Source organism: Sceloporus occidentalis, unplaced genomic scaffold (assembly GCF_023333645.1).
Source record: "Sceloporus occidentalis isolate IW3139 unplaced genomic scaffold, rSceOcc1.0.p SCAF_197, whole genome shotgun sequence".
Lineage (NCBI taxonomy): Eukaryota > Metazoa > Chordata > Lepidosauria > Squamata > Phrynosomatidae > Sceloporus > Sceloporus occidentalis.
The window spans coordinates 536,741-561,743 of record NW_028317177.1 but is presented as its reverse complement, the minus strand read 5'-3'; the positions used below and the strand labels follow the sequence as shown (position 1 = coordinate 561,743).

Below are 25,003 nucleotides of genomic sequence, written 5' to 3'. Positions count from 1 at the left end.
TGTGTTAGTGAATATTGGAAGGGGACATTTTTCGAACCAGGGCCCGGTTGTTTCTAGTATAAGTATATTTCTGCTTCTTCAAAAGAGCTTGGACAGAACATTTGGAAACCCCTGTCTGCCTTGAAACTTCTGCCTGAGAGAGACCTTGCTGATGCAGTATAACTACCGTATGTCTTGTTACTGTGTTCAGTCTTGCAATGGTGAATGACTTTTGACATTGAATTGTCTTCAGCAACCTCAATTTGTTAGTGAGTTTGACTGTTCCCAATCCAGTTTTATTCCTCATACACACCTATTTCTGTTTCAGTTGATGATCATCAAAATGCTGATTATTAGCAAATGTTTGGTATAATTGTTTTATTATACACCTAACTATATTCCTATAAAATCCCTGACATTGTGCAAATGTATCTAGAACAATTGATGCTATTTTGAAAGCAAAGGATAGTAACATCAAGTATTGATTTGATTTATATTTTTCTTCTGTTTACTAACCTTGCAAGTTAAATGAATAAACTATTAATATGCCTGTTTTTGAAAACATTCTTACTTTACAACATTTTTCACATGCTTAAAACATTTGAACAGTACTGTACACACACTAACTCGCACAAACATACACACTAACATACGAACACACTGACATATGGTGGTTGTAGATTAGTGTTTAATAATGCCTCTGCAACATACTTCCACATACACATGCACAGTGTGACATACTAACGCAACCACACTAACATACACATAGTAACACACACACCTCTACCTTTGTTGTAAGGGGATGTCCAGTAACATACTAATACACACACAAACATTGAGATACATATGCACACTAACACACTACAATACTTACAAGCACAATACTTACAAGCACAAAGTGTAACATACTTACACACGTAGTAACACAAACACACACATGTTGAGCACCCTCAACATATAACTGAGGTTAAAATAATTACAGTACAGCCCATCTATTTAAGTCTTACATGAATCAACTGGTCACTTAACCTGAAGCAAAGTCTATTATTTTGGACAATACAAATAGCTCATACTGAAACATAAATATCATGATTTTGTTTAAAGGAAAATATGTAGATGAGAAATATATTTTGCTGCTTAAGATTTAAATTCTTAAGGTCTACATTTTAATGGAATGGGACACTGACAATAATGCAGAGAATGATTGTGAATTTTAAGTTTGTATATTTCTATACATTGTAGGATATTTTCAAAATGAAGAAATTCATTTTATCACTTGGCATATTCACTATAGATTTGTACATTCAGATTTGTCCAAACTTTATTTTTAACAAATTTTGCCAATTATGGCAGGGGAACAAATGTTATCAAACATTTTATTTTATTAATAAAAAGTCCCATGTGTCCTTTATGTATAAGGACATTCAAAACGTTGGGCCTAATATTCGACCAAAGGAAAGTGAACAGTCCAAAAGTAAAACAATTTTAAAAAGCCGCTAAAGTTAACCCTTAAGAACTCAGGGTATATCACACTTGATTGTAAGTAGTTTCCACATTTTGCTATGCCTTTGTTTAACAGCAATCTCTATCTTTCTCATTTAGTATACCCATACAATCTATATATTTCTTCAGGACATAGAGTACTTCCCTCGAATGCATATGCATTCATATAAACTATCATTTAGTAAAAAAAAAATATTAAATGAGGGTCAAATATTGAAAAAATTTTTTTAAACCAAATGTGGAATTGTCATGTATAAAAACAAAACCAAACACACATGTATTACAAGTTTCCATCATAATTTGACCACAATTTTTTTAAGTGATCTAACCATCTACCTAATTGTATGCCCAAATGGCCTCATCTTGAAATAGACACCATAGTTTTGAAACAGATACATGATATATACTGTATATACATTAAATGTTTGTGACTAATTAGAGAAACTGAGATGAAAATAGAGGGAATTACAAATATGAAACATACCTGATCAGACGGTGAGTAGCATTTGTTCAGTATTTTCATCTGTTAAGAATATATGTAAAACTAATTAGGCCAACACACATTTCTATGCAAATTATTATTATACAGGAAAAAAGTTTATTAGGAAATCCACATCTAGAAAGAATATGCTATTTTTTGCTGCTCTTGAAGCTATTGGATGTAGTTTAAATTGCAGTGTATGAACTTTCTAACCTTGGACCCACTATGACCTAACAAAGCAAAACATTACATCGAAAAGTTTAAATAATTTCGGTAAAACACGTTTGATTTATGTACAAAGAAGGACATTTTATCAAGATTGTGACATTAATGTTTGGTTTAGTGTGCTGTATTGCTTTGGTGCTTTACTATCACACACAGAAAATAATTTCTTAAGTATTATACAATACAGATATCTGTGTGTGTGCATTCAAAAAAATCTTTCATGTTGAAGAATGATAATCCATGGGAATCCAAGATGTTGATCAAAAATATGCTGAGATTTAAATTACCTATATTATCCTATAAAATGACATCTTTTCAAGATTAATTACATGATACTAGCTATTACTGTACATAACCCCAAGGAATTATGCCAGCCAATATAGCTCCTGAGCAATTATGACATTTTTTGTTTAATGCTGTTCAACAATAAGTCTATTATTATAGTTTTAAAGTCAAGTATAGCTATTTGATTCTAAAGTTATTATTACACTTCCATTATAGAAAGTTTTTCTAATACAAGGATAAATAAGCAAATAAAAACGTATAAAATAAATTCTACTGCTATATTGAGAAGTTATGAAATTTATACAACTTCAAGATGTTAAGTAGTAACTTGAGAAAGCTACACAGTGATCAGCAAATTGTATAAGTTTCATAAAATCTTGCTAATGTCTTGATTTTCTGATTTGCTTTATACTTGCAATACCTATTAAATTTCTTGCAATTTCCACACTTGAGAGGATAAATTTCCCCAATAAAATAACTTTCATTATTATATATGCTAAATTGCATATATAAATTGTAAAATGAAAATGCTACAGCCATGGGCATCTGCTTTATTCTTTCCAAAGGAAGTATCCTCCCTACCTTTCCCCTGTCCTGCCCCAATACCTTCTTAACTCATCCCCATTGTCTAACTTTGTTGGCTCATGAGAGGGGTTTCCTCATGGGAGGCAAATGTTAGTTACCCATTAATAGGAAAAATATATGAACACCATAGTAGGTGTTAATAGAGAACTTTTTTTTTACAACAGCTGGAGTGGTAAAGATTAGTCACAACTATGCCAGACTAGATTGTAAGCTCACAAGAGCAGGGACCTCTTCTACTTTCATACCAGTTTGTTATTGGTGGGATTTGAAATAATTTTACTGACTCTGTTGTAACTAGACTTGGGGGCCGGCCAACGCTTCGTGTTCGTCTTCGTGGAGGAAAAAATCTTCGTATTCCACGAATATTCGCCTGTTCCTGTGTTCGGTTCAGGCGAATATTCGCGTACATTCTTCGTGTTTGTTTTTGTTCTTTGTTTTTTGCCGTTTTTGGTAGAAGGGGTTAATTGGTTGATGGCAGATGAGCCCCCTACCGGCGACCAATATAGTCACTCGTACAAACTTTTAAAATCCAAGCGTTAAAGGTCGCTCGTACGGACCTTTAACTCCTGGAGCGGGGAGACCATGGTCTCCCCAGGCCAACTTGTGCCGTCAGGAGTTAAAGGGCCGTGCGAGTGAGTCTATTGGTCACCTGCAGGAGCCTGTGTAGGCGACCAATAGAGTCTAAACATCCAGTGTGTCTGCTTTCCCAAACCTTCATGCGGCCTGCCTTCCTCTCTGCTCATGTGGCAGGGCCACGTGATTGCTTCCTCCTGTGGCCGGGGATCTGTGCTTGAGCACTTCCCAGTCTCCTTCCCAGCAGAGCATTTTTGTCTCAGTTTCACTGTGGAGGGTGACCCCCTCTGCCTGATCCTTGAGGGTGACCCCCCTCTGCATTACCTGAGGGTGACCCCCCTGCATGTCCTCGGGGTCCCCCCCCCTTTTTTTCTGGCTGGCTGCTGCAGTTATAAGGCCTCCGGTGGACATTTTAGCTGGTTAGATTTACAAAAAATAAAAATGAAATAAATAAAAAAATAAAAAAAAAATGCGTTTTTACACAGCCCGTCTCTGCTGTAGATTTATGTAAACTACTTTGGTAGTTTTCTATCCTCTTCTGTCCGACCTCACCAAGGAGGTATAACAATCACCGCACCTCTGGATCATCACCTCCCTATCAGAGCGGAATACATCCCAGGGAAGGAGAACCTGGTCACGGACTGGTTTTCCAAACATTGGAGGGATGCGATTGGTGTCTGTGACCCGATGTCTTCCTTGCCCTGAATCGCCAGGTGAAGGATTTCTTCAGTTGGTTACCAGATCCAATTACCAGATCCAATATCCCTGGCAGTAGATGCGTTTCTGCAGACGCGGCCACCCTCAGGGATATACGCCATATCCCCGTTTTTGGTGATTCTCCAAACTCTCTATCATTTGCACAGTCAACAGGTCACCATCTGCTACGGCTGGTGGCTTGGATGGTTTCTGGGGATCCTGGGATTTGTTGGGTTTATCATCTGAGGCTCAAGACCTGCTGTGGGACTCCGGGGCTCTGGGCACTAGAAGATCCTATCTTCAGGCATGGGGATCCTGGAATGACGCATTGATCCCTTTACAGCACTGGTTTTTTCGTTAGGTAAGTCATACTCCACTATTAATGTGGCCCGTTTGGCAATTTCCATTGCTCACGTCCCCGTTTCTGGTGTGAATATCGGGAGAGATCAGACCATCTGCTGCCTTATGTGGGGGATTCGGATCTCTAGGCCCCCATCGTCGAGGCATTCGTTTTTTTTGGGATGCCTCCCTAATTATTCGTTTTGAGAGGTCATGACTGGATAATGACTCCCTGTCTCTTTGTCAGCTTTCAGCAAAGCTGGCTCTTGCTTTGCTTGATTTCTTCTCGGAGAGTGTTAGATTTTACCGCTTTAGGCACGGATTAATTTACCTTTTTGCCCGACGGCATTGTGGTTTCTATTTCCTGTAAGGCTAAATCTTTGTCCTCTTCGGTGTCTTACCCCTACTTTCCTGAGTGTCCTAAATTGTGTGTTGCGTGCTGTTGCCGTAGTTATCCCTCGGCCACGGCAGGCTTGCGCTTATCCTTTCTGGGTCCTTTGTTCGTTTCCTATATTTCTCCGTTTCGGTCCCTACAGTGGCTAGATGGATCAAATGGATCCTTCCTTTGGCCGGTGTAGATGGGTCTTTGGGGGCCCATTCGGTTTGGGGCGCTGCGACCTCGATGGCCCTTGACTTGGGTGGTTCCCTCTCAGATATTCTTTCCGCTGCTGATTGGTTCAGGAAATCGACCTTTCACACGTTTTAGTACCGTCCTCGGGCCAATATTGCTCCTGCGCTGTTGGGGTAGCATTAAAATTGCAAATATGAAGCCTCCTGTCTTGCTATAAATTTGGGGATTACTCTAGCCTTGGTAGAGAGATAATCTAAATTTTATTAAAGACAGGAGGCGAATATTTCCCTCCCTGGGTTCTTTTCTCTCTCCCACTGTTTCTATGTTTAGTTTGGCTATGTGTATTCTACTATTTATATATTTTGTGTTCAGTGGTGCTTTGAGGTTATTTTTACTGCAGTTTACTTTCACAATGTTTCTCTTTTATCATATAGTCTGAGTTTGCCCGGATGTCCGCTGGAATTAGAAGAAGTTTTTTGTCCTCCGGTTCCTGGACTGTTGCTGTTCCGGTTCTTGGTTGAGGTTTTGTGACACATGTTCGGCACATCAAAGAAGAGGAAGTGGAGTGTTCTGTGGGCCTTCTTATGGACTCTGCATTTTTCTGATTGGTTGTTTGTTTTTCTGTTATTAACCATTTCTTTGCTGTTGGAGGTTTTAGTAAAGAAGATGATGCAAATAAAATTTACATTATCTCTACACCAAGGCTAGGGTAATCCCCAATTATTATTATATATGTTGCTAACTAATAATGTTAACTTATCTGAAACCGTTACACACAATTACACAGAAATAATGTTCTGAAAATAAAATTTACTTGACAATGTTCAAAATATTATTTGCTGGCTTGTTTTAGGATGCTTCATTAAAAATAGGCAATTTGCCCATAACGTTTCAAAGATATGATTCAAAACTGTAAATAAACAGTAAACGTACATTTTGAAGCGTCAGATCATTGATGTTTGTTGATATTGCTCTCAGCCAGTCAGCACTGTCGTGTGCAGAATGAAACTGTAGAATGCCAGAGCTGACTCCGTCTAGTGCCAGAAGTTCAAAGGAGTTAGGTCTGCAGTAAACATAAGGAGTCTGGGTCATTCTCAAGTGTAAAGTCAAATCTAACCTTAATTTGCATAAGATGCTATTGAATATATAAAAATCCCACAGAATTCAGATTTATATAAATTTATGTTTAAAAATAGATGAAAACATATTCCCAATATGTTTCTTATGTAAAGTATATGCTATATATAACCATTTAAATGCAAATGCTTTAGTAAGTATATAGATAGACTGTTTGGTACTGTTCATAATAATTATTTATTTTATGAATATGGTTGTGGGTTTTTTTAAACAGATTAATATGAAATTGTATACACAATTATATTTGAAGTTATATTAAGAAATAAAATAATTTTGTTCAGAGAATGTGAAAGAGAAAAAGTGGATGATCAGAATAATCAAATGTTTTGAACTATATAATATTAACTTGGTTATGGTTATTTATACGGTTTGCTAAGCCCTTTGTGCCTCTTTTAGTCACACAATAAGTATGTTAACTATTAAAATGTCAATGCATGAGAACCTCATTTTGTTTTCAGCATCATCTAGGAATACTAGATAAGTACCCACTGCAATATTTTCTGCAAAGCATCAAGTCATTTTATTCTTATATTACTAGAAGGGGCAACGCTGAAATAAATTATCAGAAGCATAGATTTGTCCCATCCCAGTCCATCCTGCTAAGGCATTGCCTATTTAAACATAAAAACCTTTATATATTATGAGGCTATGAGGAAAAAGAAAAGAAAATCTGCAAATAATTGTACAGAAAGCAGGGAAGAAAAAATAGATGGAACGAAATTTAGCCACCAATCATGAAACTATCAATTGGATAAATCATGCTTATTAAGATACATTATACAGACAAATGGAATTGGGGACCTGACCATTACACTAACAGGGGATAGTTGCCCCCCTCACAAATGCTCTACAGGATGAGCGGGCAAAAATTCTAATAGGAACACTCCAAAATCTTGTGGGAAGCCTTCCTAGAAGAGTGGAAGCTGTTATAGCAGCCCTGTTGGTGTAATGGTCAGGTGTCCCAATACTTTTGTCCATATTATGTATCTTAATAAGCATGGTTTATCCAATTGATAGTTTCATGATTGGTGACTATTTTGTTGCATCTATTTTTTTCTTCCCTGCTCTCTGTGCACTTATTTGCAAATTTTCATTTCTATTTCCTCATAGCCCACTTAGAATAAATATGATTATTAACTGAAATAAATGTTTAAAAAACTAGCAATTCATATACTTTTGATGTAATCATGAAATTGCTAGTTTTTTAATCATGTATTTATTTCAATTGAAGGTGACAATTTTTTTTATTATAAGGCTTCGAATAAAGCATTAGTCTCCAAGTTTCTGACACAATAAGGTTAATAGGATGCGTATATAAGTGTGTCAGAAACTGTTGCTAGCCACCCATATGAAGTCTTTTAAGATGAAACGCGTTGGTGGTATTTTGCTATTGCTAGTGGGGTGTGAGGCCGAGTTTTGGGAGTTGTGCCAACAATTCCGGACCTGCATACCTGCGTACAGAGTGGTTTTATCCATTCTGTTGTATTCATTCTGGCTTCATACATAGCTCCATGTTTTTAGAGCATTATGAGTGCCATTTCATCTGTATTTATTTTTTAAATTGTTTATTATTTTATATATTTATTTTTATTCTTCTTTCTTGGATGCAATTGTTGGTTCTATTTTTTATATTTCTAAGTTTATTCATTATTTCTAACTTTTTGGTGTTTTTGTTGGTTTGGATGCTATCCTTGTGCAGGGTTATGCATTATAGTTTGTTTATTTGAACTATCATTGAATGGACTAGTAACCGTTCCCTGTATAAGTATAACTTTTTCTGCTGGCTGATAAATTATATTTATATTTTATCTTTGTATCTATCTCCAAGTCTGTATACACTCCATGTTTTTTTTTAACACTATATGTTTAGCAGCCTTTCAGGCATTTGGCAGGTAAACTGTCACAATGTTAGTGCACGTCCCACTATGTCATAACTTCCAAGCAAAGTTCAGGTGCAGCCTTCAGTACTTTTCTCAAGACTGGGGAACTGGAGAATTAACCATGCCTTTGCTGTAGCTGAATCTGCTGCTTGGGCTAGGACTTACAATGAACTACAAGAGTTTTAAGATCAATGTTTTTAGTATTTGTTTAACATGTAATGAAGCCTGATACCTATGCCCTTTCGTACATTGTTTGTCATATTAGTTAAGGTAAATAAGACTTTCAGATTATCCTGTAACATTGTTTTTTCTTCTACAAGAGCAAATTAATTTCATATTCCATTTATCTATCACATGCTTTAGTATTCAAGGAGGCTGAAAAGATGGCTATCAACAGTGACATTCATTATGAGTTGCTTTCTGTCTCAACAATTTTAATTATTGTTGTTAAATGCATTCTTGTGTGTGGTCACTGAGAGATCTTGAGAGGATCTTGAGAGTTAGAGAAGTACTTTAATTAGTAGTGTTGACATAAAATGTCATTAATTTTGACAACAAGCTGGTCTACCTGTGGGTAAAAGCATACACACTGACATCTGACAAGAAATAAATCTTACTAAGATGGTACATCAAAATTTTAAACATTCTATTTTCTTACATATTTTTACACATATAAGCACTTTATTAAGAATAATGTTGGAAATTTAGATCAGTCCTTAACATTAGAAATGTTTGTTACACATTGATAATATAGACACATTATTTCGGTTTGCTACTCAGTAATATATACTTTTTTTTTTTTTTTTTTTCTCTTTCTTCTTTTTCTCTCATACTCAACTGGCCAATACAACTAGACAAGATAATTATCTTTTCTACTGCAAATGGCTATTTTTGGAGTGGCCAATTCTTAAATAATTGGGTACTCTAGGAAAACATTTTATCTTCTTACATATTTATATACACTCAAGCACTTTATCAAGAATATTGTTGGAAACCCAGAATAGTTCTTAAAATAGAATTGATTGTTATACACTAATTAATACAATTAGATAATATTATTAGCTTGCACATTATATTTTCTATTATAAATACTTATTTTTGTGAGTGTCCCACTCTAAATAATTTACCTTATATACACTCTATACACATAAGCACTTTATTAAAAATAAGGTTGGAATGTCAAAATAGACCTTTTGACCTTTAGATAGAATTGACGGTTGCACAGATGGTAGAAATATATATGCACTCCACTGAGGATATCTTGGGCAATCTTGGAAAGTTTCTAACATTTTTTTTTTTGATACCATAACATTTCGCTATTGTAAGTTGCTTAAATCAAAATCGTGTTCTTTCTGATATACGTTATATAGTAGTTTTAAAGGATAGCACTAGGAGCAATTGACAACTATGATTTTGCATGTATACTGATATATATATTATTTTTTGCGCGGGGAACCATTAGATTTGCCGAATTTATATAATCGGTTTTAATTGATTATGCAGCGAATGCAAATTGGGTCTAATAGGCCTAAAGAGTTTGGATACATTTTGGCATAGTTACCACACTGAATACGTAACTTAGATATTGCACTCCTATACACTGCTTTACTCATATAATCTCGTTACTGAGACTGAGGAAGCAAATTTGTAATAGAAATGAGCAACTTCAAAATAAAATTATGTAATTAAATTCTTTTTCTTTTTTATTGTAATTAGACCATAGGGACTCTTGGCCGCAATGTAAGACCCATAATCCATCGGTCTCAGTGCTTATTAATATTTTTAATAAGGTTTCCCATCTCTACTCCTCCTTTCGGTTCAGTTGAACCTAAGTATGCATCTCGATAACTTTGTTACCATTTCGATGCATTTGTTTAGTCTATTTATGTTAAGATGCACCTTTGGGTGCATTTCTGTTTTGTTTCTCTGTGTCTACATATGCTCTGGTGACGGAGCATATTGGTTGAGTAATTTTTCTCAGTATGTGTTTTACGTATGTTACAATATGTCTACAAATGGTTTATGGAAGGAGATACATAGATGTTTTTTAATCCTATATAGGCTTATGGTCTTTATCAATATTTGTATTTCGGTAATTGTTTTTTGTGGTTGGAGAGATGGAGCTGGGGCTTTAGGCGAGAAAACAGAGGGGGTTTATAGATTCAGCAGGTGGGTTAGGGCCGCTGTGATAGACCAGGATTTTTTTTCCCTTTATTATCATTTAAATGGGTCTTAAATGCGTTTCGGTCAATACACAGGGTCTAAACTCGCCTGAAAAACGCAGTAGAGTCTATTCGTGTCTAAGGAAAGAAAGGATTCAATGCAAGATAAAAAAAAAAGAGGGGTAGCGATATCTTTTTCAAATAACATTAGCGTAGAAACAACATATATAGAAGAAGACGTAAATGCTTGCTACTTGATATGGGTTGGTACATTAAATGATGTAAAATATACCCTAGTCAATATTTACTTTCCTAACAAAGAGCCCCTCATATATCTTAAATCCATACTGGATACAGTTGAACAAATAAAAATAGGGATTCTTATTATTGCAGGTGACTTTAATTGCGTATTAGATGTAACATTGGATAAAGAAATTGGTAAATATAAATACATTAATAAAAATCTAAAAAAGAGAACCAATTCCTTTCGCAATATTATAAATAAAGCTAATCTTTATGATTTATGGAGAGTTAAGCACCCCTCTCTAAGAGATTATTCTCACTATTCAAATGTACATAAGACATTCTCCAGAATCGATATGATCCTTGGAGATATTAGAGCAGTAAATCAAGTCGAACGGATACTACTGAGGGAGAACATTTGGTCCGATCATAGTCTTATTTTTTTTTATCTTAAAGATATCTGGGGTCCAACTCCTTGTATGACATGGCGGTTGGATGACTCGCTTCTGTTCTCAGCAACAAATAGAGAATTTATTTCTAAAATGACAAAAAATTTCTTTCAAGAAAATAAAGCAGGTCAAACATCCCAAGGGATACGATGGTGCACTTATAAGGCAGTCGCCAGAGGTTTCTTTATTAAGATTAAAAAAAAATATGAAAGCAAGTCGGGAGAACTCGTTAAACGAGTTATATGTGTCTTATTATAATTTGATGAAAGATTTTAAATTGGATCCTACACAAATTTGTATCAAAGATATTGTAAGTCTTAGAGATAAAATAAATCAGAAAGAACTGGAAAAGACTAGATATTGTATGGAAAAATTAAAATTAAAATTTTATCATAAAAGTAATAGACCGGATAAACTAATGTCAAATCAACTTAAAAAACAAAGGGCTAAAGAAAGAATTACGAAGATTGTAACACAAGGGAATATATGAATGTCTCCTGAAGATGTTGCAGAGGGGTTCAGACTTTATTATAATTCGTTATATAATATACCATCCGAAACTAATGAGGCAGATATAGAGACATATTTAAAATCGATAGATTTTCCAGCCTTAAATCAGGAACAGAGAGAAGCACTATACAGCCCGCTGCAAAAAAAAGAACTAAGTTTATTAATTGATAAATTACAAAGAGCTAAAACACCGGGGCCAGATGGATTTACAAACTTATTTTATAAGACCTTTAAAAAAGATATTGTAGATCGATTGTTAGATATGTTTGATGAAATTACGATTACAGGTACTTGTCGAAAAGAATTCTTACAGGCCAATATTCTACCAATATTAAAAAAAGACAAAAATTCTGAAGACATAAAAAATTACCGCCCAATATCATTAATAAATGTGGATGCAAAGTTATTTTCGTCATTACTTGCGGACAGATTAAAACCAATTTTGCAAACTCTGATCCACCCGGATCAGGTGGGCTTTGTGCCCGGCAGAGATTCGGCAAATAATATTAGATGTCTGGTGGATATATTGGACCATGTAGAAAAGAAGAGGTGCCCCCTTCTGACCCTGTCATTGGATGCAGAAAAAGCATTTGATAGGGTCGGTTGGGGGTACCTCAAAGCAATTTTAAGACACTTTGGTCTTTCTAATTGGATCTATACAGCTATAAGTGCCCTATACTCGAATCCCAGTGCCCGAGTAGTCGGTTCTGGTTTTTGTTCAGACTGGTTTGACCTTCAAAATGGCACCCGCCAGGGGTGCCCATTATCACCCATTTTATACATTTTGTCTCCTGAACCTCTTGCTATTCAGATAAGAAATAATCATAAAATTAAGGGCATTGATATAGATAATAATATATATAAATTACTTCTTTATGCAGACGATGTGATTATCTTTTTATCTGATCCATTGACTTCATTTCCCTTTTTTCTTTCCGAAATAGAAAATTACAGTAAGGTATCGAATTATAAGTTAAATATGAACAAATCCATCGCGCAAGTTGTATCCCAGATAAATTGGAAAACCTAGTGGAAAAAAACTACTTACGCCTTTTAAAAATATCTTCCGAATCCATCAGAGAATGGCGGAAAACAGATCTCTCTTGGTGGGGAAGAGTTAACGCGCTAAAAGCTTATTTAACTCCGAAATGGATTTATATGCTTCCTGTAAAGATCCCAAAGAGTTGGTTGGAAATAATTCATACCACTTTTATAAATTTTGCTTGGAAAGGTTAAATTTCTAGGATAAATTTTAAATTACTGGGGGCTAAACCCATAAATGGTGGAATGGGATTCCCTTTGATTAAACATCTATATGATGCAAGTATTATGCTACACATAACTAAAATATATCAACAGACTATTAAAAAAGAAAGATGGTATATAATAGAACAAAACGCTTTGGGAAATATTCACCTTAATAAATTAGTTTGGTCTATAAACGATAGAGATATATTAATTCAGATCCAAGGGAAAAATATGGTTTTAGAGGGAATCATACCAGAGTGGTTACGCATTAAAAAAAGACTAGGTATTAAAGGGAAATTGATAGATTCATATGTATAAGTATTGATATGTTAGAAAAAACGATTGATAACATTTCCCTTGCTCAATGGACAAATACAGGTTTGCAATTAATATCTGAAATTATGTCCCAGGGACAACTGATTCCCTTACCAGCCCTCTCAGAAAAACTCAAACCTTTTTCTCCATCAATATTTAATTATCTAAGGGTTAAGCACTTTATTAATAAACACGTAGTATGTACACAGAATGTAATCTATAAGAGAATTGCATCAATTTTTAGTTTTACCAAACCCATAAAATTATTATCAAAATGTATAGAATTGATAAGAGTAAGTGAGGGAGATACACCTACCATTTTGGTAAAAGAAAGATGGGAAAAAGATCTAAATATTGTAATTTCAACAGATCAATGGCTGGATATGTACAGACAACTTTTCCCTAGAATTCATGACCTTTCGTTACTTGAGACTCATTTTAAAGTCGTTAATAAGTGGTATAGGGTCCCCACCAAAATCACTCGTATGTTTACATCTTGCTCAAATATCTGTTGGCGATGTGGGCAGGTGGAGGGAACCTACTTGCATATATGGTGGACATGCCCAATAGTGTCTAAATTTTGGGCAGACATTTTAGTCTTTTTGAAAACTGTTGATGATATAATAATGCCGAACTTACCTTCATCTCTTATATTACATCAAGGTTGGCCCTCGATGTCTCCGTCTCAACTAAACTTAACGATACACACATGCTTGGCAGCCAAGAGATGTATCGCTAGGGAATGGAAACAAGCTAGATATTTTGTTTGGTCTCATTTTGAGAATCAACTGATCTACCAAATCACTATGGAAAGAGAGATTTCTCGAACGCTTCATATATCCTTAAAAAAATTTCACAATTGGGACACATGTCTTCAAAAAATCAATAGACTACGTTCTTAAATGGACTAAAATCCCTTCTCATTTCTGGTACTTATAAATAATTCTCGCCCCTGCCCCAGCTCCATCCCGCCAAAATTTCTGTTGGTTCCACTACTCATTTTCTGTGTCTGGTCTGTTGGTTATATAACTGATATGGTGAAGATTAACTGAATGATTTTCATTAATTTTGTTTTTCACCACTTGCTATGGTTCTTGATAAATTGTATATAACTGTTTTTTTTTTAACTGTCCAACACAGAGGCTGTTTCCCTGCGTTGGTATCTGTTGTCTTTTCTATTTTTGCTAATAAAAAAAAAAAAAAAATTAAAAAAAAATTTATATTTTTTATTTTTTTTTATCTAATATAACGAACAATACGGCACCTCAGGCCATATATGTAAAAAAAATAATAATGTGAAAGCAGCTATCCCACACAGTGCTTTATCAACTTGAGGTGCGAAACGCATGAATTTTTTTTCATCATATTTTTAAACATGGGATCAAGCATCAGAATAAAAGATATTTTTTTATATTATACATCTATTTGATTTCTTCTGTCTTCATAGAGCGCCGGTGTTTCTTTTTTCCTATTTTTTTGCTATCTTAGCATAAACATTAGTTGGTTTGTGTTTAAGGGTGAATGATAGTGACTGTTTTTTCCATTTTGTAATATAATAGCTTTTAATTACTTAAATAGTTTCTAAATAATAAATAAAGGTTTTTGTAATTGTATTTATAATCAGTAAATTTGTGGGCAAAAAGATAATGTTCCCTTTATTAAATTACATTTTGTCCTTGGGGCATATGTAATTAAAATGAAAATCTAATTTATTGTGATTAATAGAATGTTTTCCCTGACCTAAACTGATATTCTAAACAATATATGAGTCACACAGTAAGAGGGATGGGTAGTCAGTAATGTTGATCTATAAACACACATTACATTTTTCACTACTTCAATCCTTCTTTATGCCAGGCAGAATGCATAAACATAACACTGCCTATGTTTTCATCTATTTTTTAAGGTACACTGACAATGTATACTTACCACACAAGAAACATGAGCTCAACAATGGGAAACAATTAAATTACCTAACCAAACCTTAATTGGCCTCTATGGTGTGAAGAAATACAGTAAGCAATTCAACAGCTTGACTAAACCTCGTAGAACAATTGTACATGCGATGCAGGGGCATAACAATTATGGTTTGCCTCTTTGAAGCTGCTAGGTGTGGGTAATACCTGCAGCAAGCAGCACGGAGATTTTAAAGATCATCCAATCGATCTCACAATCTCTCCCTCCATGCTGTGTCTGACTGATCCAGCATGTAGGAAGTGACAACATATCTGAATCAGTCTGCACATTGCACAGAGGAAGAGGCACACTACTCCTGCAGCTAAGAGGTATAAGCAGCCCCTGAGCCTCACAGGCAGGCTGCTTAGTGGCAAAAATGTCAAAAGTTGAATTTTTTCAGGAACAAAATAGCACTATGTATGTATAAAAAACGCATCCCATACCAACAGAAATATACTGAAACTAACATATACTGGAACTGGACAGCTTGCCATCATAAACGGGACAGTGAATTCCCAAGTATATCAAGTTATAGTGCAGGATAATATCAGGATGGCTGTCTGCGAGTTGAAGGTCAGTTGGGTGATGCAGCAGGACAAAGACCCTAAAAATCCAAGTAAATCTACTACAGAATGCCTTAAAAAAGAAAATCGGCCTTTGGTGAGTTGCTCAGTCAGAGCCCAGACTTTAACCCATTGGAGAGGCTGTGGAGTGATCTCAAGAGAGCTGTTCGCACCAGAGATCCTACCGGTCTTATTGTTGCCGGTTGTTAACCCCTTAACGACCAATGACGGCCTGGCACGTCATGGCATTAAACAAGCTTAGAAAGTGATCTACGATACCTTTCTTCGCTTAAACAGCAATACAGAGATCAGCATCAGGGGCCATGTCTGGCTCCCCGGAGCGTCAACGTCTGCCATACACTGTATGGTGGTGGACGCCCATTTTAAAAGAGGTTAGGAGTCCATCAACGATCGCCTCCTAAAAGTCTATGGTGTATCGGAAATGCCCCGATAGCGAGTTATTTAGCAACACCGAACACTTACCCCAGGGCGCGCTGTGACCGCTCCGCCATTACGAGAGATTTTTCCACTCCCAAGATGGTGGCGCGTCCAATAAGTACATTGCCAAAGTTTTCAAGAGGGTCCCTCCAGATAACTATGGCTTCCCTTGCAGGTTGAATACAGTTACTGCATTCAACCACGCAAGTCAATGAAGCCCAGCTCTCTAATCACAATATGATTAATAAAATATTTAAAAAATAATAATAAATTAGAAAAAAAATTCAAATAGCTACAAATAAATAAAAAATTATGCAGTTATGTCACCATCAGGTGAACCATTCAGTTCCAGCAAAATGTAAAAAAAAGTCCAAAAATAATAAAGTAAATAGAATAATAAAGTTTATTATGAACAAGTGCCAACATTAGCACTGTATCTTCCCAAAAATCCTGTCATGGAAAGGGGTGTCTACTAAAAAACAATGAATGGTTTGAGGGGGTAAGTTGGCGTGGCCGGGTTTAAAGATAGGGCATAGGCACAGACTGACCAAAATGGCAAAAAAATTTGCACTTCTCAAATGTGGCCTTTTAGCCTCCAAACAACCATGTGTACTCAAGAGATGTTGCTGAACACATATTGGGGTGTTGTTTGACAGTGAAATATGCCAGGAGCTGTAAATCCACACATGAAGTACAATTTGTGTGATAAATAATACAAAAAAATACTACCACAAAATTTGACAAAGGCTGGTGATAAAATGAGTGCATTGAAAGGGTTAAAATACCGCCATTTGAAATACCCTGTGGTGTCTAGTTTTCAAATTTGCTGAATTTGCTGAACACATATTGGGGTCTTGTTTGAGAGTGGCATATACCAGGAGCTGTAAATAAATTACCACCACAAAGTTTGACAAAGGGTAGTAGTAGAATTAGTGCATGGAAAGGGTTAAAATATTAATTTGAAATACCTTGGGGGGCCTAGTTTTCAATAATATACGGTCTGATGGAGTAAATCACCAGATTTGGGGAAAAAATGGTTTTGATATAGCAAAATGCTACTTGTACTTATTGCCCAATAACATAAAAACCTATTCCTATTCCTATTTAGCAGGTTTTCCCATTAGCTTTTTTGGATAAGTAAAAGATTTTTCAAATAAAAGTGAGAAAAAGTGAGGGGTTTTCAATTTTTCATCATATTTTGTTAGTTTTCTTTTATATGAAATTAGATGATATGATCAAAAAATGGTATCTGAAGATAGCCCTTCTTCTCACGAAAAAAATATATAACTTGTGTGGGTAAACACGTGCACCGCAAAAGTGTTTAAACAGCCTTGTTCACAATGGGTACAAGGGTCCTTAAGGGGTTAAATCTAAGGGTTCACTTACTTTTACCACCAGCGCTGTGAATGTTTAATATGTGTTCAATAAATACATGAAAGAATATCATTGTTTGTGTATTATTAGCTTAAGCACATTGTGCTTGTCTATATTTGTGATGTTTTAATGCAGAAAACCAGGAACATTTAGTAGATTCCAGTAAAATATAAAAAAACTACTTTTAATATTAATTAATATTAATTAAAGCCTTCAAGATTTATCATAAATATTTGAACAAAATCGGTGAATTCATATTACACTTTGTAAGTTTGTAGCTATTTATAGAAGGTTTATAAATACTCTACAATGCAATGATTCTTTCACTGATTATGATGAGATAAAAAAAAGTCTCAAAATATCTTGAGGATAATACTTAGAAATATAACTTGCATGAGCTGGACAAAAGTCAACCAGAAATAATTCAGCTTACATGTGTACTCGCAAAAATCTCTCAACTCATGAGCATTCGACTGAGTCAAGTTAAAGTTCATAAAAAACAACTTTTACATTCCATCACCGGGAAGAGTTCACCAGGGGGTACATGACAGTGCTCCAACATAATAAAAAATAATGTAAAACATAAACAGATAAATAAATGTGTATAATCTCGTGTGGGCATATTAATAAAAACTGTTATGTCAGTAAGAAGACAAGTTATTTTGCAAGTGTTAGCATGTGAGGGCCTAAGTCTGGTCAAGTTAACCTTTACCTCAACTGACCACTTAATTTACAGATTAGTGTCATGGAGTCGTCCCAATGGGTAATTAACACAGCAAGATGGTTTAGATTTGCATTCCATCTATAGATGATAACAGACCTTAATTTTACTGTAGAAACCTTAAACCTTGAGATCCGAGCCATAAATAATGGAATTGAAATGGCATCTATCCAGCATTTCTCATATTTCTGTTCTTTCACTGTAGGTGAAGAAGGGGATGAAGGTGTCTAAAAAAATTAAAACACAGTTATAGATACAAATTAACAAGGCGGGTATACCCTTCCGATATTGAGGTATTTTTTACAGCTTTGTGAAGACATATTGGGACATTTATTACTTTATTATGCTGAGAGGCTGATTCACAGTATCCTAGAAAGTGCTCCAAAGAGAGGCTTCCCTTTAAGTACAAAAAAAATGGTGGTTCAGCTCTGAAAACCTTGCTTTTGTCCTTTTTATCAATGGTTATACCAGCATTCATACAATTAAAGTAAAGAATAGTAATAAATATATTTATCAAAGCATAAAAATAAGGTCTAATTTATATACTTACCTTGCAATATTTTAAAGTTTTATTTGAACTCTTTCCACTACAATATTTCTTTGCACCTTTCTAGTTTAATTAATTTAAAAAAAAAACTTCAGGCGATACATTTTCTAAATACAGGAATGCAGCAAATGTATTAAGTATTAAGACCAAATTTGTATTTATAGATTATACATCTTAACAATGGATTTGTCATGTTATATAGACATTTTTGTCATTTTACAAAATACTTTTTCATAACTACTTATAACTGTCATTAAATTATCTGTCTGTGCCTCCTACTTTAGCATTATCTTTCACTGGTATACGGAAAATACTTAAAATTTACACATCTAAACTTATTTGAAGGTTGTCTATCTCCCTCTGTGTTGCAAATTGCCTTGTGTAACAAGGTAATTTTCTCACATTTTCTTCAGCTGTTGTTCGTTTGCATACGTATCACAAACTGTGCACTGAATCATGACCATTTATTATCACAGCTAAGAGAAGTGAAGAATATTTTTAGAAACAGAAGAATTTTTTAAAGCCACATTAATACGCAGACCTATAATAGAACTTTTGAAAAAGGTGAAAGTAAGCATGGCTCTGTTGTGAAATCCATTCTTGTATTTGAAGTACAAGGGTCAAAATACCCAAAGAGAGACACAATACAGACTATAATAATCTTATAAATTGATATCAGCCCAGAAGTCAAATTAAAGAATTATATTAATTATGCTAATTTTTTGGTAAACAAATTATTGCTTAACTTAATGAATTACTATGAATCCACACCCATTTTAATAAATGTAATTCATTTCTTTGCATAAAGATTCCAATATTTTTAAAGGAAGAAAGATCTATTACTGAGTCTATCGTTTTATGATCTTACTGCTTCTAATTCAGTACGTCAGACTTCAAGAAAAGTGGAAGAACACAAATTACATTTATTCCCTTCACTGAATCATCGTCCATAAATAAGATATTGCAACATATGTTAATCTATCCGCTCTTGCTATTTTAATTCCCCAAAAACCTATGAAGATTCTTCATGTTCACTAATAAGACATCACAGTCTGCAAAATATCTCTATATCTCAATACCCTCATGGCTTTTAGAGATATGTTCTGCTCATTAACTGTGAGATATACTACAGTGTCTTTGCCACTGATAACACTTTCCTAAAGTTGACTGTAAATTATATTTTAGCCACCTGTGTTTTTATTCATCATAATCTGTAGATCTGTTTGTACACATACATGTTTTATTAACTTTAATGGATGCTTTCAGACAAAAATGGGTTTATTCACCAAACTGCTTGTGTTTGCAAGTAGACTAAAAACCAAAGTTTGCAGCTGTAAACTTGCATGAGTTGGGCAACTCACATTTCCACTTGCATAAAATCACTCTCAGCTCACATAAACTCGCTTGCAGTAGATTAAAGTTGACGCAAGTTGAAATGCGCAAGTTGCTTCACATTTTATTAATCTTCCAGTTGCTAGCAAGTTCCAACTCATAGATTTTACCTTGTAAAAAAATAAAAAAATAAATAAAAAAAAAATGAAACAGAGACCCCAGGTAAAAAGGGGACCTGGCAATTGGTCTTGTCTGCCCTATGCACGATGGGGCAGGGTTAATCAATTTAACTTGGGAGGGTACACTGGCTAATTATAGACTTTTTACCCCCTGTCTCCAGGCACATGGGGATAGCGTTTATAAAAATAACCTATGGAACGTATAGGCCTCCCATAACATCAAACCATTGCAACCCAGGCACCACTAAGCAAGGTGGTTCCTTCAATCACCTTAAACCCTGAAATGAATTAAAAATAAATATACAAATTAGTGTTGCGCAAATTATACAGAATAATAAAGTTTTAATACAGAATAGCAACTAGCATTATGCAAGCTACACTCAAGTTAGACCATTATAAATTAGCAATGTATCTTTCCAAACATCCTGGCATCCATGTCTAGTTTGCAAAAAATTGGGTTTCATCGAGATAAGTTTAATTAGCCAGATTCAAAAATGTGCCAAATAGGACATAGGGACAAGATTATCAGATTTTGAAAAAAATGTTTTAAAAATATGATTTTGATTTTGAAATAGCAAAACACTTCTTGTACCCTATAAAAAAGGGCAAAAAGGCAAAAAAAATAAAAATAAAAACATTGGATATTCCTACTCGGGACAAATAGTGGAATCTAGCAGATTTTTAAAATTACAGCTAAAAAAAAGAAAATAGAAGACATACTTACTGTGTTAGAAGTATTTCCATTTAAATGTAAACCACTATCAAAAAGAGGGGAAGAAGTTCCACTGCTTTGGTCACTGTGTTGGTCTGGTGAGCCTGAAAATGTTGATGATAAAAATTTAAATACTGAGCAAATAACATTTTTAAAATCTTTAAGTAGCATTAATTGTAATCATAAAAATCAGAGTATAAAGATTATATTACAATAAGCAAGATAACCTTAAATTTACACTCACTAGCTTAGCTTTGCTAATGAAATGCAATTTCTATAGCTTAAAAGTCATTGTTGGTCGAAGCTGGACTACAGATTGGATTGGTGTGCCTCAAAACAATATGTGAGTTGAAATCAAACTAGCTTAAACTACTCCATGTTTACAATGTTTTGTTTATTTCAAAGGTACACATGTTTCTTATGTTTCTGTACCCACCAGCAGGGGAAGTAATCAGAGATTCCAGCAGGGTCTGGACAGACCCTTCTGGGTCTATACTTCTCTCCTTAGTCCTTCCAATCGATGTCAGTTCAGATATGCATCAGAAATGAATGCTCAATCACATGATCAATGATTCAAGTGGAACAGTGCACCAGTACTTGTGCCAGCAATGTACTCAGCCTGCAATGCTGAGATGACATCTGTATCAAGTTATAGTAGTATAAGCATATAGATTACTGTCTTGCTGTTATCTTGCATCATCTAACACCACCAATACAAAGGCTGCCAAAATATATAGTGACAATAACTTAATAGAATAGAAATGTCAACAACTGCAAAGTAGTGCAGAAAGTATTAAAATCAACTCATTGATCTCAGGACACATGCAACAACTTTCATTTCCTTCCTGAAAAGCTTCAGGTATCATCAAATAAATGCCATGGCACACAACATAAACCTCATTGCACACAAGATGGAACTGGCTGCAGAAACTCTACAGAATTTTCCCTAACATCCTCCTGCCCTGGGAATTGTCTGCAGACTGGCTGCCATTTATGTGCGACTTGCAGAAGCATAGATCATTCTATAGAGACTCTGGTGCTAAAATATGCATCTCTGTGGCCGACTTCAACTCTCTGTAGGATAGTATTTATCCAGCATAAGGAAGCATCATAGTGGCTGGTGTTCAGCAGGCAACACCATGTGAGAGGGGTGGCTTTTATGTCGGTGACAATTGTTATGTCGGTGTGTGTACGACTGGGTGTGTTATTTGAGTATAGAGTGTATATGTGTGCACGCCCACCATATCTGTGATCTATGCAATGCAAGTATGAGAATCATAACCTATGACAATTATATGGAAATATGTTAAAATATAGAATGCCAGACTACCACTTGGTCTTGACTTACGTTCAGGATAAGTTTATGTCCCATACATTGTAACTCCCTCACAGTGTGCAACTTAATTTCCTCATTATAACCTCTCCCACTTCTATTAGATGCCTGTTCAATTATATACCGCCCATTCAGTGAATAGGTTTTGTGCCCTCTATACTCAGTCTTGTTATTCCGTATACGGCTTGTGTATGCGTGAATATTTTTAGCATGATCATTTATATGCGATTTTATTGTATTTATATTTTTGGATACATAAATACATTCCTATAAACTGTTGCTGGGAGAAATAACAAAGGTAAAAAAAAAACACTGACCGCAATATTGTGGCTATTGCTATAATTGGTCCTACATACCAGCAAGAGTATTAAATATGCTCTAAAGAATAGTATATACCTCTGGAGTATATTGGACCCCCAGATTTTACTGATCAGGAATACATACTTGCCTGATTTAATACTGTTTTAATAAATAACTTATTGCATCTACTCTGAACATAAGTTTGCATATTATTTACTAACAATGATCCTTCCCCCTAATTCAGTGATGCAGTTCCACCCCACAAACAGTCAAACAGTACAAAGCAGAAAGGCAGATGATCGGTCTAGGAGTACAGTAATCAAAACTAAGCTTTATCCTTGCACATTGCACAAATAAAATGTGTGTGCTAGTTTGGCTAAGGCAGTCAGTGAGTTTGAGTTTGCATCAGTTTGGCAAAGACTGATCGGCGTGTTTGAGTGTGCATCAGTTTGGTGAAGCCTAGTCAGTATGAGTCTGCATCATATAACATTGTCACCAATCAAACGGTACTAATCTATATTTTCATCTTTAGTCTATACATTTATTTGATGGAATAAGCTGATGTAACAGTGTAGGTGTGAGAGAGGGCACTCAAGGAGTACAAATAGCAAGATAATATCTTAAAGAAAAGGGTGCTAACACTCCAAACATGTATACTGATATACTGAGGTCTACTTTATCATTATACTCAGTAGAGTACCAAAAGGGAGGCGGGGTCCGCCTCGGGCGCCACTCATTAGGAGGGTGCACAGTGGCCTGATGGCCTCCTAACATGGGCCTGCAGCATACTGCTGTGGATCTTGCACTGTGTGAGGAAACTCTTTTCCCTCCCAGGTTCCTGCGCAGAAAAAGAGTTTCCTCACACACAGAGTTGGCACAGGCAGGTTGCTTCAGGAGCAGAGTTGGCACAGGCAGGCTGTTTCAGGAGCAGAGTTGGCACAGATAGGCTGCTTCAGGGGCAGAGGTGGCACAGGCACGCTGCTAAGAGGGGCAGAGACCTACCACATCAATGTCTAGCTTAGTGTATAGTGATGGGAGTTACGCTGTACAACTGTCAATGTTTGGCTCAGCATATAGTGATAGGAGTAATGCTGTACCATATCTGTTTAGTTATTTAAACTTAATTTATTAAGTTAATAATGTTTAAGATTTCTATTTTTTTCCAGTTAACATACAATTTACAAATCTGTGAAAAAACTATTCTTGCCAACATTTATTTTTTGTGTGGGGGTGCCACATACAGGATCGGCCCCGAGCGCCAAATACTCTAGGTACACCCCTGGTTGTACTACTTAAATTCTGCATGCTAGAATTATGTCAGTGGCTGTCTCAATTTATGCATTGTGCATTGCACAGTTTATATGCTTGAACGCATGCAACAAAGTTTTTATGCCAAGTTTTTATTTTGTTTGGCCTTCACCAATATATATTAGAGCTAGCATCATGCAACCTGTGAGATGACCCTTGAAAAAGGCTACCAGCTGAAATATTGGGGATCTCATTAGCACTGTCCGTTTTTCTTCCATTACTCCCTGAATATCTGAGTGTGCTTATTTTACTATCACCACACTGCTTTTCTTATTTTTCCTTTTTTTGTGTTATGTCATAATACATTCCTACCTTTTGGCATGCTATTATTTTGTGGTAATATTTATTTATTATTATCTATATCTATGGTTGTAGTAATATAAAATGTTCTCAAAGTTTAACCAGCTTCTCTGCAAAGTTTAAAAATGCATAGTTTATGGTAGATTTCAGGATTATGTTAAATGCTGACATGACATATTGGTCACAAAGGTCATGTCCATTATAATAGGACATGTCACAGGTTAAACCGACTGTGATCATATAAAGATTTAACCATTATTTTGTCAAATATGTTGGAAACAGCAAAAAAATACATTTTGACAGATTAGACAAAAATCAATATCACTGAGAATAGAAGGGCTAGAATTTGTATAGCTCACTGGCAAAAAAAGACTGGATTTTTTACAGCAACTGCACCTGTAATACAAAAGTGATTTTGATATCATACATGAAATATTCTATTTCAAAAAAACTAGACTTGGGCTCCGGCCAACTATTCATGTTTGTCTTCATGTTCTTCTTCGTGGGGGGAAAAATCTTTGTATTCCATGAATATTCGCCCGTTCCTGTGTTCGGTGCGGGCAAATATTCGTGTACAATCTTCGTGTTTGTTTTTTTGCCGTTTTTAGTAGAAGGGGTTAATATGGGGTTAACGCGGTACGCATTACACAGCAGCTTTGGCGCTAGGACAACCAATGAAGTGCATCTGTACGCATTGTACAATTGGTTGATGCCAGAGGAGGCCCCTGCAGGCAACCAATAGAGTCGCTTGCACAGCCC

General features: G+C 35.4%; 1 protein-coding gene across 1 annotated transcript in view; it reads right to left on the bottom strand.

Moving 5' to 3' along the window:
* The window catches only part of LOC149278227 (gamma-2-syntrophin-like), a 93,635-nt gene that overhangs the window by 37,479 nt on the left and 31,153 nt on the right, over positions 1–25,003 (bottom strand). The window contains exons 9-12 of the mRNA XM_089502173.1: positions 21,016–21,107; positions 18,333–18,460; positions 6,171–6,300; positions 1,967–2,005 (exon numbers count right to left, since the gene is read on the bottom strand). Of these exons, the coding sequence (XP_089358299.1) occupies positions 1,967–2,005; positions 6,171–6,300; positions 18,333–18,460; positions 21,016–21,107 (389 nt within the window). The remainder of the gene's footprint in view (positions 1–1,966; positions 2,006–6,170; positions 6,301–18,332; positions 18,461–21,015; positions 21,108–25,003) is intronic.